This window comes from Miscanthus floridulus, chromosome 18, assembly GCF_019320115.1.
Source record: "Miscanthus floridulus cultivar M001 chromosome 18, ASM1932011v1, whole genome shotgun sequence".
NCBI classification, from domain to species: Eukaryota; Viridiplantae; Streptophyta; class Magnoliopsida; order Poales; family Poaceae; genus Miscanthus; species Miscanthus floridulus.
The window spans coordinates 16,504,182-16,522,238 of record NC_089597.1 but is presented as its reverse complement, the minus strand read 5'-3'; the positions used below and the strand labels follow the sequence as shown (position 1 = coordinate 16,522,238).

Genomic DNA, 18,057 nt, shown 5'->3' with positions numbered 1-18,057 from the left:
AACATCGCCAGCTACGCCTGAGACTCCTCGGTGCTTGGACATCGCCAGTTACGTCGGGGATTCCTCGATGCCCGGGCATCGTCAGCTACGCCAGGGACTCCTCGGTGCTCGGACATCACCAGCTACGTCGGGGACTCCTCGGTGCTCGAACATCGTCAGCTACGCCGAAGACTCCTCGGTGCTCGGACATTGCCAGCTACGCCGACGACTCCTCGGTGCTCGGACATCGCTAGCTACACCGGGGACTCCTCAGTGCTCGGACATTGCCAGCTACGCCGGGGACTCCTCGTTGCTCGGACATCGCCAGCCACGCCGGAGACTCCCTTAGTGGTCGGATCTTGCTACGTATCATCGGTGTGCTATCGAGCTGCTCCAAGCTGATCTTGGACAGCACATCTAGGGTCTTGATATGTGCATGTCAGATGACGTCGGCAAGCTTTCAGACATCTTTTCTTTGAACCTACTACAAGATTCATTTTTTATCTTCCAGCAGGCTCGGGGACTAAGTGGCTACACTTCACTTGGCGGTGAATGTAGTGCTTATTTCTCGATTTACCCTCCTTATTGACAGAGTCTAAGTGGCTACATTTCTTCTAAGTCGAAGAATTTTCAGATTTTGAACTTGAACTCCTTACATCCTTATGGCAAGCCATACTTGGGATACACTGCTCGGCGACGGTTCACAACTACTCGGCGACGGTTCACGCTGCTCGACGACGGTTCACGCTGCTCGACGATGGTTCACAACTGCTCGACAACTCATCACGGTGGTCGGACCATGAGTTCGACTGCTCGGCTTTGTTCGTACCTGCTCAGACAAGCTCAAGACGGCGTTGCACAACGGATACAAGACGCTCGGGGACTAGCTATGGAGGGTACGACCCCGGATACCCATGACAGACCACATGGGCTACGCCCGCAGGGGCAGCCCAGCCCACAAGATAAAGCCTTGCGAGGCACGACGTTGCTCGGCGTCTCCCGCAAGATACCGGAAAAATATCCTGAAGATACTGCGAGATAAAGTCTTGCGAGCAGCGTGAACCGTCGCTGAGCAGTGTATCCCAAGTATGGCTTGTCATAAGGATGTAAGGAGCTCAAGTTCAAAATCTAAAAATTCTTCCACTTAGGAGAAGTATAGACACTTAGACTCCGTCAATAAGGAGAGTAAATCAAGAAATAAGCACTAGATTCACCGCCAGATGAAGTGTAGCCACTTGGTCTTCGAGCCTGCTGGAAGATGAAGAATGAATCTTGTAGCAGGGTCAAAGAAAAGAAGTCTGAAAGCTTGCCGACGTCATCTAACATGCGCGTATCAAGACATGTCTCTGTTGTCTTCTTGTTCTCGATTACACGAATCTCTGCCGATCAATCTACCTTCGTGGGAAACCTCTCGAAGGACTATCGACAATATTCTATCGACATCTCTCTTAAAGACTCATTTGCAGAAAGAGTTCTCTTTTGGATCCTGTTGTTGGAGAAGATCAAAAATAAATATTAAAATCTTTACCTATAACGCTACCTAAACTTAAAATAAATCTTGTATTTCGGGTGATGTTGTTAGAGATAGTCTCCATGGTTACTCATCCTATCTACGGTAGATGGATAAATCTGTAGGCGAAGCGAAGCATTGTAAAGCTTAAAAGAGATGCGCACAGCACAGGCGCATACAGGACAGCGACACTTGTGGCCACGACAGGGGATGAACCCTGGCCTCGTGTATATCAGCGCGCGGATGATCTGAATGAGCAGAGCAATTTCCAACACCTCGGTCAATTGCGTTCTCATGGTATTCGTTGGCAACGACGAGGTCCCGTTTGCTGTTATGAAACTTGGCTGACTAGTTGAAAAATACGCTTTTGATTGAATTATTGTGAGAAAAAAATATAGTTCCCGCTAAAAAAAAGAAGTCACATAAGCCAAATACGAGGTATATACTGCAATACTGCAAGTTTCTTCCCAGTTTATTTATGCGGCATATGCGACAGCAAGTGTCCGGAGTCCGTGAACGCTGCGCCGCGCACGCGCCGCGGCGGCGGGCGGCGGCGGTGGCGAGGAAGTCATAGAATAACCGACGCCCGGGCGGCGCTCACCAACCCCGGTCGACGGTCGTCCTCGAGCTCACAGCATCTGTGCCAAATCCAAAAACCGCTCATAAATTCTGGAGACCTTTTCGTCCTCGTCTTCCTTTCCGACATGTGCAGTGCAGAGTGCAGACGAACTCGAGCAAGCAAGCCCAACCCAGCCGGCCAGCCCCACACACCTACCATGCCGATGACGCTGACGTGCGCGGCGCCGCACGACAGGCAGCGTCCCAGAGCTGCGTTTGAAATCCGCCGCGGCCCACCGCGTGACGTCCGAATATCTCGTGGTTTATCCAGAGATTCCGGCGCTCGCGGCCGTGACACCTGCCCACGGCCCGGCTTGCCTGTGCGTTGCCCCCGACGCGACGCCGGAGAAAGCCACGAGAGCGCACGAGGCGGTCGACAGAGCGGGGAAGCCGAGCCGACGGCGACAGGGTCGCCGACTTGCCGTTCCTTTCCCGGTGCACCGTACACGTCTCCGATGATACTGTGTCCCGACGAGGACGGGGACGAAGACGTCGGCGCCGTGCTCATCTTGCCTTCGAGTTTCTGTCTTGCTCATGGCTAGCCGGAAAGCCCAGAATCTTGGAAAGCACCTTTTTTTTCCACCTATTCTTCTCTCGGGGAAAACACAGGGGAAAAATGGGAGCACCGCTCGAGGTTTCCAGTGGATTGCTGATAGCATTTTCAAAGCAAAAGGAGAGGAACAATCACAGAAAGAAACAAGCAAAGCAACAATGGATGGATATCCCATTGACAAAGCTGAATTCTTGAAAAACGAAACTAGATAACAGTTGCCGAGAAACTTGCTATTAGTTCCTTCATGTTGAGAAGAAGAAAAAAAAAGGCGAACAGTGGACACTGACGCATTCGGAATAAAAAGGTGGCGCCATGAACTCCGGCGACGACGAGACACCCAACGACTACGACCATGACACGATACAACACCGGGCGGTGGGGTTAGATTACCAACGCCGGCCGGCGACTGACAACTTGCTGGCGACTGACTTGTTTCACCAGGACGGACACGGGAACAGGGGCGCTGCTGCTGCTGCACCAGCCATCAGACGGTGAGGCCGCGCATGAACTCCCACTCCTCATCGTCTTCCTCCTCGGCGGCGCCGGCAGCGGACCCTTCCGAGTCGCTGTTCATGCCGCTGCCCTCGCCGCTGGACAACACCGCGGCCTCCGGGTCGAACACCAGGTACGGCATTGCGCCGAAGGCTCTGGCAAGGGCGGCGGCCGTGGCACCGTCGGTCCTCTGCTTCAGCACCTCGTACATCACCTCGGGCTCGTGCTGCATCGCGCGGAGCACGTCCGCGCAGGACGGGCCCGCGGCCGCGCGCGTCACGGCGAAGCAGTGGGGGCCGTCGCACTGCGACACGCGCACCACGCTGGGACCGCCGAAGAGGTTGTGCAGCCCGCCGAGGGCCTCCTGGTAGGCGCCCCCGAGGAACATGCCCAGGTAGTAGCCGCGGGTGGCGTGGGTGGGGAGCTCGTGCAGCGGCAGGCAGTGCCTCCCGCCGATGAACTCGCTCACCTTGCCGTCGCTGTCGCAGGTGAGGTCCGAGAGGACACCGTCGACGGCGGGGCGCTCCTGCAGGCGCTGGATCGGGATGATGGGGAACTGCTGCCCGATGGCCCACATGTCCGGCAGGGAGGTGAACACGGACAGGTTGATGTGGTAGGTGCGCGGCGGCTCGGGCGCGCCCATGCCGCGGGCGACGAGCTCGCAGAAGGCGTCCACCGCGGCCAGGTGCTCCAGGCCAAGAACCCCCTCCTTGAACTGCTCGGCGGAGCGCCGCTTCAGCTGGTCCGCGTACAGGCCGCAGGTGTCGTAGTCACCGCGCACGGCGGCGGTCATGACGTTGCGGTAGTCGGCGCGGCAGTCGTCGGTGAGCTCGTCGAGGAGGTAGGCTGTGGCCGCGTCCAGGCGCCCGGGCGCCGTAGCCGAGAAGGCCTCGAACACAAGGACCGAGTGGTGGGACACCAGCGCGCGGCCGCTCTCGCTGCAGATGATGGGGTGCTGCACCCCCTTGCGGTCACAGACGCGGCAGACGGCGGCCACCACGGCCGCCGCGTACTCCTCCAGGCTGTACGCCACCGACATGTCGGTCTGCGCGGAGTGAGTTCCGTCGTAGTCAATGCCGAGGCCGCCGCCGACGTCGATGACGCGCATGTCCGCGCCGAGGCGGGCGAGCTCGCAGTAGATCTGCGCGGCCTCGCCGACGCCGTCGGAGAGCAGGGCGGTGGTCGGGATCTGGGAGCCAATGTGGAAGTGCAGCAGCTGGAGGCAGTCGAGCATAGCAATGGCCCTGAGCTTGGTGACCACGGACAGTATCTGCGCGGCGTTGAGGCCGAACTTGCCCTTCTCCCCGGACGTGGAGCCGAAGTGGCCGGCGTGCTTGGTGCGCAGCTTGGCGCGCATGCCGACGACGGGGCGCACGCCGAGGCGGCGGCTGGCGTCGACGACAATGTCGAGCTCCTCCTCCTGCTCAAGCACGATGACGGTGTTGAGGCCCATGGAGCGCGCCATGAGCGCGAGCGAGACGTAGCCATCGTCCTTGTAGCCGTTGCAGATGAGCAGGGCGTCCGGGTTGCCGCGCGCGGAGAGGCAGCTCATGGCGAGCAGCAGCTCGGGCTTGGAGCCGGCCTCGAGGCCGAACCCAAATGGCGCCCCAAACTCGACGATGTCCTCGACGACGTACCTGTCCTGGTTGCACTTGACCGGGTACACGCCCTGGTACCTGGAGCCGTAGCCGGTGGAGCGGACGGCGTAGCCAAAGGCGGCGTTGAGGGTCTCGACGCGGTGGCGCAGGACGTCGGGGAAGCGCACCAGCAGGGGCAGCGGCAGGCCGAGCCCGCCGCCAGCGCGCGGGCCCGCGGCCTTGGCCACGACCTTGGCCAGGTCGATCTCCTGGCCCGGGAGCGTCGCGGCGCCGTGCGGGCGCACGGCCACGTCGCCGTCGCCGTTGACGAAGAAGTAGGGGGCGCCCCAGCCGTCCACGTTGTAGAGCGCCGCGGAGAGGTCGGACGACCAGGGGGCGGTCTCGGCGGCGGCGGGGCCCACCACGGGCGGGGCAGGGAAGCGTGCCGCCGCGTCGCAGGATGCGAAGGCGTGCGCCACGGGTGTTGCGGCGTCGACGGCGAGCGCAGGCATCTCGTCAGACAAAACCGGAGAATTCCACAGATGGAGAGAGAGAGAAAAAAAAAAGGTTAGCCTTTCTTTTTTTTGGGCGGTGGGTGAGATTTGGTTGGTTGTTTCCTGTGCTGTGAATTTGCTGTTTTGGGTGGCGTTAGCTGGGTGCGGGTGATGAACAGGGAGGAACGAAATGGAACGGGGGGGTGTTGGATTGGATTTGCTACCGGGAAGAAGGAAGGAATCAAAATCAAAATGATATATGAAAGAAGCTAGAAAAAAACAATCAATAAGAAGAGGAATCGAAATCGAAGGGGGGATCGAGATCGACCGTCAGGGATGCCAAAAGAGGAAGTTCTGGAAGGGGAGGTAGAAGAACTCTAGGACGGGATTTTGGATCCTGTTGTGAGGAAGGGGGCTTTGAAAGCCGCCGAGGCCGGAGCCCCGGCTACCCCCGCAAACGGAGCAGGCGGTGGGGGCGCGCGCGGCGGGGAGGGTGTCGTCGCCGGTGGAGGAGCCCGGGCAGCTCACGCCGGCGGTCAGGAGGAGTCGGGGTGGGGCGGCGACGGCGGCGGCGGCTCTCGGGGCGGTCGCGGGGTGGCTCGCTCGCTCGCGGTGGTCTTGTTCACGAGGAGAGGCGGTGGGCGGGAGGCGGGAGGCGGGCGGCGGCCAAGCGGAGGACGGGAGGGCGAGATGCGGAATGGGCGACCGCGCGTTGTGACCGAGGCGAGGGTTACGGGGCCGCGCCCAGGCCTCTTTTATAGCGGCCGCTGCCTCCCTTCCCCCGCTTGCCTTTTGTTGGTGGTGGTGGAGGTGCCTCTCCTCTCCCCTTCTCGTGGCTGGCAGGCGTGCCAGGACTCTTCTCCCTCTCTCACCAGTCATTCACCTCCCCCCTGGACCGTGGGGTAGGTGTGCGTTTGACCCCGACGAAACGGGCCCAGTCGTCAGTGGCCGGGGCTGTGCTGGTTCAGGGAAGCCTCGTTTGTTCGTGGCTGGCACCGCGGGGCCCGTTCATTAATCGCGAGCCTGGCCGCCTGGGCTCACTCGCAGGCAGCCGCTGACGCCTGGGCCCATGTGGCGTTACCGTTTGCCAGTGGCGGTTGTTGGGTTGGAGGCTAGCGGGCGGCTATCCCATTCCCGGGGTCACGCTCTTTGATCCCTTCCCTTTGTTCCTTTGCGCGCCCGTGGCTGCGGCCGCGAGCGAGGGGGGCCGTTGGATCCGGCATCCCGCGGCGGGGAGTGGCCGCGACCCGCGAGATCGGACTTCTCCCTGGTTTTGTATGCAGTTTGTTTACTCATGCGCCCGCGATTCGCTGGAGTGGAGCGCTGGCTGCTGCTGCAGCGGACGGGGTTCGCCGGGTTTCAAACGCGCGGGGGCGGCTGCTGGGGCCGGGGCGCACGACGACCGCGTGAGTGAGGCCCAGCCGCAGGATTCTGCTGCGTTTGACCGCGCGCGGTGCCGTCCGCTCGGCCCACGCGCGCTTTTCCCCGCGGACGGGCGGGCGAGGGGAAGGGAAAATATGCGTGGCGTTCGTTTACCCGGGCCAGGAGGAGGAATCAGGCAGGCAGGGAGACCGTCTTCAAGAACGACACCAAAAAATTTTTTACAAGATTCATTCGTCCTTTGGGTAATATTATAGATAAAATGTTCAATACATATTCAGTATCTTCTCCAACAAAAAGACCTAAAAGAGAATCCTTTTTCCAAATGGGTTTTCAGGAGAGATGATGCACATATTTGGGTTGTGTCTCTGTAACCTAAAATAGGTCTCCCGTATAGGTATTATGTTGGAGACTGATTTTAGGTCTCTTGTTATCTATTTTGAATTTGGGTGTCCATATGGTTTTTTTTTTTTTTGTTGAGGATAGTCTAAGGAGGAGCTTTGGATTGCAGGGAAGTTTTCTTTTTTCCTCGCTTCATCAGCTACGTGTTTTTTTTTCTTTTCATTTGCGTTTTTCCCCTTTTCCTCGCGCTATCTGTCTTGGATCGGCTACGAAAAGTAGAAAACCATTGTTTGGTGGATGAGAGGACTTGTCCTTCAACTTTTATTATAGGGGAATTGTGTGGGAATAGAAATAGAGCTCTGGTGTGTAAACTAGATGATACCCTGTTGACGGGAGGAGAGATTGATGGAGTGAAAAATAGTGAAATCATAAAAGGGAACGAATTAATCATTAGTGCAATGGAATGCATTTTATGATATGAAAAGGAACTCTCCATGCGTTGAGGTGGGAATTGTGATCAATTTTCAAATTGCACGGGATAAATGAAGCAAATAGTGAAGTCGTAGAAACTTATTATTATTTGGCCAACATGTCTTCATAATCATAAAAGAAAATTAATTTTTCAAGGTATATGCTTGAGGTGATCGATTTCCTTCTATACTAAGTCAGCATCCGTTGTAAGTTTCACATTGTATAACCATTTTTTGTTTTGAGGGATTTTAGGATAAAACATGTGGGATCTTGTCATGTCACTTCCTATCCATGGCTTGCCGAAGCTCGAGAGTGGATATACGGTGGCACGAATGGTGTGACCTCACCATTAACACCAGTGCCGCACCATGGCGTGGTCACCGCATACCATCCGTTCCCCACATGGACAGGTGCGCACGCTAGCGCTACGCCTATATTGTAGTTGTCAGTCATGATCATAGCACGACAGCATTGATGTACATCCCCTTTTTTTTTAAGGTGACATTATAAAAGTTTGCAATTTTGTCCCTAAAAAAAATTCAGTAGTCTTCAGCGTCACTACTCTAACTTTTTCGTGTCCTCCATGCCACTTCCGTCAGTTTAGGCTCTAACGCCGTCAAACTGCAGGTGTGAAAAGACGAAAATGCCCTTAAGTTCAAATATGTTATTAATTTTTTTGAGCATCTTAACGACTTCAAATAAAAAAACTCAAAACTAGAAAGTTGTAGATCTCGTCGAGATCTATAATTTTCATATAAATTTTATTTTTATTTAATTCCGCAAAAAAATAATATGACTTTTCTAAGATATATTAATCATATCAAATCCTATTTTTTTTGCGGAATTTTCATATAAATTTTATTTTTATGGCATGAGCAAGCACGTACCTGAACCTGGTGTGATGTTGCCTGGCTGTAGTCACTACTGCATTCAGGCTTTTTGCCGAGTGCTTAGGGCACTCGGCAAAGCTCCTATGGTACTCGGCAAAGATTTTGTTGAGTGTCACACTCAGCAAAGAGCAGTCGGCAAAAAAACTCATCAGCAAAGGTTTCTTTGTCGAGTGCCACATATCGGGCACTCGGTAAAGCCTTTGTCGAGTGTCACGTCAGCATTCGGCAAAAAAAATCTGAAGTCAACTCTGACGGTCTCTTTGCCGAGTGCCACCTCAGCGGCAGAATTTTTTTTTTTGAAAATTCTTTTTCGAGTGTCATACTCTTGCACTCGGCAAAGAATTTTTTTCTTTTTTAAAAAAAAAAATCTTTGCCGAGTGATATGGCTCTGGCACTCGGCAAAGCTAGGAAATTAGGTCTCTGCTTCCCAGCTTTGCCGAGTGCCATGGTTACGGCACTCGGCAAAGCTCTCTTTGTCGAGTGTGGCACTCGGCAAAGAGGGGGAAAATGCTTTTTTTTGTTTTTTGCTTTCCATCAGCACAAACAAAGAAATCACATATATATTAACACACAACACATGATATATCACATACACATCCATATTTCATCACATACACATCCATAACCCATCACATACACATCCACCATCCATAATCCATCACATACAAATCCATTGTCTATAATCCATCACATACATTTACATCATCCATAACAATATCCATCACAATATATATATGTCTCTAGTAGTAGTCCAACATAAGGCTAAGTCTAACACAAGTCCATGCAACATTAAAAGAAACAAATAAACGGTACCTACTGCCAGTCTCTCCACCCGGAGTGTGAACTGCCACCTTGAGGAGGGCTAGTTGGCCACCCGGCCTGTGGAGAAGGGCCACCTTGAGGAGTTGGGTTCGAACCCGCCGACTGTGGCTGCACAAAGGAGAAGCAAATTCATGAGTATCTACAGGAGGGCCGCACAAGCTAAAGGAATAAACAACCATATATACTCACCGGAGTCCCTATAGAAGGAGGAGGAGCCACAACTGGAGCGAGCAGCGACTGGGGCACAACCACACCTGGCAAGGCCTGAAGGCTCGCCATGAAGCTGAACATGTCCTGTAGCCTCTGTGCCTCGGCCGCCCTCTGGGCTTGTACAGCCTCCATCTCCAGCCGATGGGCCTCTGCCTGGGCCGCCTGCTGGGCCTCCAACCTCCGCAAGTCGCCCTGCAACATTTCATCCGCAATGTTTAAACAATGCAAAGGCAAGGTAGATGTGTAAAAGCAATGAACGACGAAGACGATCAGGGTCACCGAGTCCCTCCCACGGGTCCTTCTCCTACATAAAAAGGCAATAGGTTAGAATCCATTGAAAATTTCGGCAGCACCTCCCCTGCACGGGGAGGTTTCCAAAACCTGCAAGAAACGTAGGCACGATGGCCAACAACCACATATATACCAAACATAGGCACGAAGGCCAACAAACATATATATACCAAGACGAGCCATGTACTTTAGTTCTCTTTCCATGCAGATGAAAGTATCAAAGTAGTACAACAACAAGTACTACTACCACTACAACTACTACTAACACTAACACTACTACTACAAACACTACTACTATCACTACTTACTACTAACAATACTGCTAACACTACTAACTACTAACTACCACTACTTACTAACTACTACTAGCACTACTAAGTACTACTACTAACTACTACAGGTGTAGGGCATACCTTCGCGACGAGAATGGCAACAACGAGGGTCGGCGACGACGGCGGGACGACCGCAACGGCGTGAGGGTCGACGGGCCTAGTCCGGCACCTTCCTTCTCCTCTCCTTCTCCTTCTCCTCCTCTCTTCTCCCCTTCTCCTCTCTTCTCCCCTGCCTCCTCTCTTCTGCAGTGCCCTGGTTTGTGAGCATCGTACGTGACAACGTGGTCGAAACTTTTTCAAATTTTTTCCACGGCATACGCATATGATACGGCGACAACTCGACAAGTTTCATGATTTTTGGAATTTGTTCGCATTTTATACAATTAAAAAACCACTCCCACGCAAGTTGGCGGCGTTGCCCCATGAGCACGTTGATCGAAATTTCGAGACAGTTCCTGGATTTAGCCTAAATTTACAGTAAGAAACAAGGATAACATTTTTTGAACGAATGTAATCCATTATTCGATGCACCTACAGTTCAAACTTATATTTTTCAGAAAAACTCAACAAAACAAAATAAACTATAGAAATATGCCAAAAGGCAATGAAAATGTCCCAAATTTAAACATGTTATTTGTGGTAGTGTACTAAAGCTTCAAAAAAATTGGTGGCAAAAAACAAAAAAAATAATATTTTGCCGAGTGCCAAGTTTTGGCACTCGGCAAAATAAATTCTTTGCCGAGTGCCAAACGGGGGGCACTCAGCAAAGAGGACGCCGCTGGATGCCGTTAGGCCCCTACTAATCTTTGCCGAGTGTTTGCCTTTGCCGAGTGCCAGGCACTCGGCAAAGACAACCTTTGCCGAGTGCAGGTATTTGCCGAGTGCCATATTTTGCCGAGTGCGGCGCTCGGCAAAGCAGGTTTTTGCCGAGTGCCCGAAATTTGGCATTCGGCAAAGATTTTTGCACTCGGCAAATCATGTGTTTCCCGTAGTGAGTGATGCTCACAGGATGAAGTGGAGAAGAGGGCTACATGTTGCTTGGGTGAGATGGTCTATTATGTAGAGGCCCCAAGGTGATGCAGGCATGCATGCGGCATTGAATTCACATGTGAAGAGTCAGGAAGGAGATGCAATTGCCAGGAGTTTCACATTTTTGGTATGGCCACTTATCGAATGTTAAGGAGTTGCAGAAGGATCTGATGACATGGCTTCATGTAATAGTAGAGAATTCTGCTAGTGGGATTCTGCTATTTTGGTATAGTAGATACTAGTACAGTACATGCAATTCTTCCTAGTTCCAGAGTGGCTCAAATAGTTTCCTTTTTGACATCTTCCTCTAGGGATTAGATCTAGCTACTAGCCTTAACACAATTCTTCCATGTCTGTTTCCACTTCACGATGCCTCGCCGCTGGCACCAAGCCACGTAGAGATATTAGTGTCATCGGCATCCGTGGTCACTAGCTGTTATTTGTTTTGGTCAAGTTTGTCGATCTCTATCTATCTTTAGCTTTGCGCAACATGAAACATGCTAGAAACTAACTTCATACATCTCAAACCGAATCTAACCGAGAACATCACTGGTGTTATCAAGGTTAACTTCATCATATGATTTACAAATTTTCTTGGGGCCACCGACCCCGATAAATACCCCTAGATTCGCATCTACATGCATCGACCATGAGAGTGCTACCATCCCTAGCCTTCCTTTAGGCATCATTGCCGCACCACACCATCCAAGCACGATCTACCGATGCTAAGGACCATCATCGTCGTGTTTCCACCGCTCCCTCTACCACTATAGGTGGACATGTGTGGACCATGGGCTATTTTTAGACCATCTCTATGAACACAAGAGGTTTCATGCCTTATGAATGATTCTAAACAATGGACAAATGGTTATGGCCACTACATCGCCAAAATTACCTACAATGCACGGTTTGTTAGCTCATTTGATACATACAAGATAAGTTAGTTTGGAAAGGAAAAGTTTAATAGTGGCTCATTTGATGCTTGCCTTAACTCTTATCCTCTTTTTATCACTTCATGTTGTAAGGTTGTGATGCGTTGGATCTTGTATGTGTTTGGTGACATTGTTCTTCTCTATTTGTCACCCAAAACCTGCAAAAAAACACACACACATCATCTCGACTTGGGCGGTGACACCGCTTACTACTACCACCTCCACCTATATGCCACCCTCCACTTTGATGGATTGATGCTAAGGAACATTAGGTTTCCATCACTCCCCTGCCCCCAAACCTGTAAGGTAGAGATGGGTGAATCGTGGGGTATTTTTTTACACTAACTTTTATGAAAAGACAAAAACATTTGTTCCTTAGCAGGGACTACAAACAAACAATATGCAACAATAAAGATGGTATGGGCACTAAATCGCTATGTGCCATGCACACTTTTATTGGCTCATGCAATTCACGCAAAGACAATTTAGTTTGGAAAAATGAAAAGTTTAATTTAGGGTTCTTTTGATAGTTGCCTTAACTCTTCTTCATTGTTTGCATTCATGGCGTCAGCTAGTGCCACTGAACTACTAAGACTGTCTCCAACGGGGAGACGCAGACCCAAAATTACATCCGGCACAGTGCTTTAGGTATCAAAAACCCTCTCCAATAGCTAACCCAAACGCATGACCCATTTTGGGTACCAGCCCAGACCACACGCAAAAAAGCATCGCCTCTTCATCGCTACGCAAATCTGTGGCCCGCCCGCGCATGCCTCCGCACCGTCGAGGTGGCCGCTCGCCGCCGCATCGGAGAAAGCCCAGGCACCGGCGCCCTCCTCCTCCCCCCCCTCCTCCTCCCTCTCCCTCCCAGGCCTGACCCCGCGACACACCCGCGCGAGGGCGCACGCACGTGCGTGGCATGGCCGCCGCCGCCACCCGCGTCGAGCGCCGCCGGGCTCTGCTTTATAACGCCGCGGCCACCCTACGCCTGGGCTCGGCCGAATCTAAGGCCCCACGACGCCCAACCCCTTCCTGCCCGCCCGACGCTAAGGAGGCTCCGCGGGGGTCCACCTTCGCCACCGCTGAGCACCATGAGCAGGAGAGAGGGAGAGGGGGAAAGCCCGCGGGGTCCACCTTCGCCGCCGTGGCCACAGCAGGAGAGAGGGAGAGGGGGAAAGCCCACGCTGCGCCACCGCCACCGCCACCGCAGCGCGCCACCTCGCCGGAGGACGGCCAGCGGAGAGGGGGAAGAGAGAGGCGGCTCGCCACGCCAAGCCGGGCTCGCCCACCGCCGGGGCCCACATCCACGCGCAGCGCAGGGAGGCCGCCGCGTTCGGGACCTGTCGCAGCGCCGCCACCTCGGGGGAGAGAGGGAGATGGAGAGAGGAAGGGGAGGCGACGGGAGCTTCGTTTGCGTCGGCTGTTGGAAAACGAGATTTTTTGTGTCCGCGATCCTTCGCTGTGTGCTACTCAAATCATGATATGCGTCTCATTTTTAGGTATGGCCCGTTGGAGACAGTCTAAAGTTAGATAGAGGTAGTAATATCGTCCGTGTACAGGGTGGTTGAATCTTGTCTTGAACGTGTTAGGTGTTAGGTGATATGGTCAAGCTCTATTTGTCATAACTATGACGTTGCTTAATGTTTACAAAAGAATTACCTCATCAGGTTGGATCTTGTCTTGAACGTGTTGGTGACATCATCAAGATCTATTTGTCGCAACTATGACGTTGCCTAATGTTTACAAAAGAATTACCTCATCCGCTGATTTGGGCGGAGCCACCGCTCTCCACCACACCTACCTCCATTTGCTAGCCGCTTCAACGTCGCTCTAAGTCCGTCCCCACTTGGTATGTGGCTCTTTTGTCTCATATAGTTGACTCAGCTACAGTCGAGAACCTTGATCGACCAGTGACTCAACCACAGATCGAGAACCTTGATCGACCGACCTGAGCCATGTGATGTTTGCATCGATTTCTCCCGAGGCTAAGGTGGACATGTGTGAAGTGTGGGCTATGCGCCTGTTTGGTACCTGGCCTGCCACCACACCGAGTCTGTGCCACACTTTGTGGCGAGCTTTTTGGCCGCCACACTCGCCAGTCACGGAACAGTGCATGCAAAAACTGTGGCGGAAGCATCACGTGGCGAGCAACCAAGCACCGACTTTTTTCCGTGGCTACCAAACTTTAGCCATAACGAGCTGCGACCGAGAAGCAAACATGACCATAAGAGGTTCCGTGCCACAAACAGAAACCATGGGCACCAACAAAAACGTTTACTACTCCCTCCGTCCCATAATATTTGCACATCTAGGTTTGGGCATGCAAATCAAGACTAGCGTAAAATGACGCTGCTATCCCTAGAAACATCCATCTGACTTGATTTGGAGCCTTGGTGGCGTCGTACAGTAGTCCAAACGGGTTAACCAAACGAGTGGACGGGGAAGCTTCTGGATCCTACGTTGCTTTCTCTTTTGTCCAGTTTTTCTTTTTATTTCATGGTCGTACCTGTTGTGGCTGCTGTAGTCAGTAGATGTACCCTAGGTATCCTATATGGCACTTTAATTTGGGCCTTGTTTAGTTAGCGATTTTTTTTGGGAAATGGTAATGTAGCACTTTCGTTGTTATTTGACAATTAGTGTCCAATCATAGTCTAATTAGGCTTAAAAGATTCGTCTCGTGAATTTTGTCTAAATTGTGTAATTAGTTTTATTTTTTATTTATATTTAATGCTTCATGCATGTGTCCAAAGATTCGATGTGACAGAAAATCTTAAAAATTTTTGCAAAATTTTTGGAACTAAACACCACCTTAGGATAATTTTTGAACGCCAGATGTGCAAATATTTTAGGACTGAGGGGCTAGGTTCCAGAGGACGTACGTGCAGCCCACAGGTAAGGAAAACGCCGTACGTACGGGCCATAGTGTTCTCGTGTGCTGACTGACGACTGCTGTGTACGGACCGGCGCACGAGGAGAAGGAAACTACTGGTAGCAAAGCGCTCGTCAGTTTCTTCAACGGGAAAACAAAATTACAGGCGCCTGGGCTCAAAAGGGCACCACAGTACCGCATCCATGGGGACGTGATTGGACGGCCTCACGAGGGGCCGCACGGAAAACAGGCCTCTTTTCCCTTGCAAGGTGGTGGAGACCGGAGAGGCCGTGGGGGCTCGGCCAACCTCACGGCCCGGTCCCGCGGTGCCGCTCCCCTCCCCTGCGGCTTTTTCCGATCGATCGTAAAAAGGCGACGGCGCCGTCGTCCGCTTCTGGAAGGCAGCGAATCCCACTTGGCGCGGCCTGGCCCCTGCTGTATGCGTCACGGAGATCCGCACGGAGATCCGTGTCGGCGTCGGGACGCCGCGTGGCTGCAGGTGGTGGTCGGCGTGGCGTGTGGCGTGCCGTGGTAAGGAGGCGATGGCGAGCGCAGAGAAAGGCCGTGGCGTGTACTGGTACACAAGTACTACTGCGTCGGCCCTGACCTCACGCCCGGGGCGAAAACTTTCCCGTTTTTGATACAGCGGCGACGCGTCCGGAAATATCGAGATCTTCTTGTCCCGGCGATCGACGGACGGGGCACGTCGCCGCTCGGCCCGGCCAAAACTTGGCCGGCAAGGGGTCGGGTACGGTTCGGTGCACGCACTGACGCACGGACGGGCCCGTGCGCTAACAGTTTTCTCCAGTTGTTGCGTAGCCGGCGGTCGACTAGCGGTAGCACTCGGGCACATCGTTTTCTCGTGACTCAGCTAGCTGACCTGAACCAGAGAGACCTGGGTGACTGCGGATGACTGATCCGACGCTATTAAGCATGAGCTCAGCGTGAGACCATAAGTCTTGTTGTTTCAGTCCCCGCTGATCTTTGTTGGGATGATAGCGATCTCGGACGACAGCTGACTTAAGTTTCGGCTGTACCAACAAATCAGCTGCCGACTGCCGTGATCAGAGAGAGAACCCTAATTCAAGGCACGCAGTGGCTTCGGAGACCTGAGTAATCCATGACGCCAGAACCTTTACATCAACTTTGCCTATCTACATCGTACGTACACGTCTACATGGTATGCAGAACAGTCCTAGTAGAGATATCACGCGGCCTAGCTACCTACTAGCTACCGCGATATTAATTAAAACTACATACGTCTCCGTCGAGCGTCGATCGAAGAGGACGTGAAGCGAAGCTAGACTCAAATGTCGTATATATGTACATATAAGCCGGGCGGGATGGAGCTCCATGATCTCCGTCTCTCCTGGACAGGTGGACGGACGACGGACCAGGGCTCAGGGCCAGCTAGGGGGAGCATGGAGCCATACACCTCGCGTTAGCCCTGACGATGGAGCCGTCGCTTTTCTTCGTTTTCCGCGGTGGCGCCCCGGTCGCTGCGCGAGGCCATCCGAGTCGGGGTCGTGGAGCGTGCCGACGCGCGCGCGCACTCATCACGCACTGACGCAGGCATGTGTGTGTGTTTTCTCGCGCGGGCGGCGGGGCCGGGGAAGGCCGCAACCCGGGTCAGGAAGACTGGCTCTTTCGTGCTGGCAAACTTGTCGATGTCAGCACCGGCGGCGAGGTGAAGCAAACAGTGCACGCCCACAATCCCCCAGCTCCATTCACTGTTGCTCATGTGCAGGCGGTTAATAAGTCTCATGTACGGTGCTTCAAGATCATATCGGTCGAGACCAGCAATGTGACGATCCACACGTTCGAGTGTCTGCGGTATTCGCGTTCCCTGGATCCCCTGTAGATTCAGAGCCTTTGGACTGGCGTCCTCGCTCTGCTTCCTAAAAAAAGGTTATAAACGGTGACGGGGTGTCTCTGTAAACATGCCGTTATACTATGGAACGAAGATGGCGGTAATATCCCGTAGTTAATACAGAGACTATGGCCTCGTCTGGAACCGCGCTTTCCGTGGTGGCCTCCGAGAGAATCGTAGAATCCCACCAAACGTCTCGCGGTTAGCTCGACCCTCGTCATCGTAGCAGATCCAACCACCGCATCACATGTGGCAACAGTGTGATGTATGGTGGAGCTACCCCTCTCCTTATCCTTGGAGCTCTTGCCGAGTGCCAACGCGTGGACCCACACAACCAACCGTTGCAAAGCTGAGGCAGAAATGGGCTGCTACTGCTACTACACACAGATTGCTTTCTTGGACATCGCTTTCCTTGCCATGAAATCCAAAATCCGATAGATCACTCGTACAGATCGCAGCACAACAAAAGCAATAATAGAGCCGGGCGGGTCTTGTATATGGAAGACTCGTCAAGGGAAATATATAGTTCCATGTCATCCTTGTCACACAGCTTGTCCCTGTTTCATAGGAAGCTGCTGGGTGGAAATATCGAGACACTACTGCAACGATCGACCAATCCATCTCTCTCTGCTATATGATGGTAGCTCTTTCCAATAATGTTGAAAACAACTTGCTTGGCTTGGTGAAAGATCTTCTACTTCGTTTCTCCATTATAGATTCTGATGAAGTACCTACAGTGCGCGGCTATATCCAGGGGTGAAGCTAGGATTCAGATATAAGGGCATGTTTGGAACGTAAGAATTTCACAGGAATCACACAGGAATTTCACAGGAATCAGTTCAATTTCACAGGAAAAACGCAGGAATGGAGAAAAAATCCCGCATTCCAAACAGGCTCTAAGAGAGCCTAGCTAATTGTGCGTCATCGAAAATTATATATATTGTCCCACCGCCAGATCTTGATGAAGAGGCTAGAAAATATCGACTTTGATGTTGGTTCAAAAACCTATAATAAATCATCTTTAATCTCTTCATCTTAGTTTTTTTTTGACAGAGGCAAACACGACTTTTATACAAAGCTTAACGAATCCGATACTTCATCTTAAAAAATGCTAAGTGTCTGAACTAAAGAAAAAAAGACATTGTTGATAAATCAATGATTCACATCATATTTATTTTATTTAGACACCTAACATTAGACAATCAATTAGAGATGTATTTAAGAAAAATAATTTAGAATTGGTTGAGAAAGCTTGCTGATTTATAATCTCTATTGATTAATGACAAGTACTAATGAAGATTGTGCATTGTTACTACGTTAGGGTGTGTTAAGGGTGGATGGGATATGGCCATCCATGAATTTCGAGATATGGATATACATGTTGTCTGTTTGGTTG

General features: G+C 52.3%; 1 protein-coding gene across 1 annotated transcript; it reads right to left on the bottom strand.

Annotated features, from left to right (window-relative positions):
* Positions 1-1,939: 1,939 nt before the first annotated feature.
* LOC136523080 (arginine decarboxylase 1-like) lies at positions 1,940-5,899 on the bottom strand. The gene has a single exon (XM_066516860.1). It carries the CDS (start codon positions 5,239-5,241, stop codon positions 3,145-3,147), a length of 2,097 nt encoding a protein of 698 aa, XP_066372957.1. The 5' UTR covers positions 5,242-5,899; the 3' UTR covers positions 1,940-3,144.
* Between the last annotated feature and the right edge of the window lie 12,158 nt (positions 5,900-18,057).

Coding starts and splice junctions, on each gene's coding strand:
- LOC136523080 (XM_066516860.1), bottom strand. CDS start 5,241: ATGCCTGCGCTCGCCGTCGACGCCGCAACACCCGTGGCGCACGCCTTC.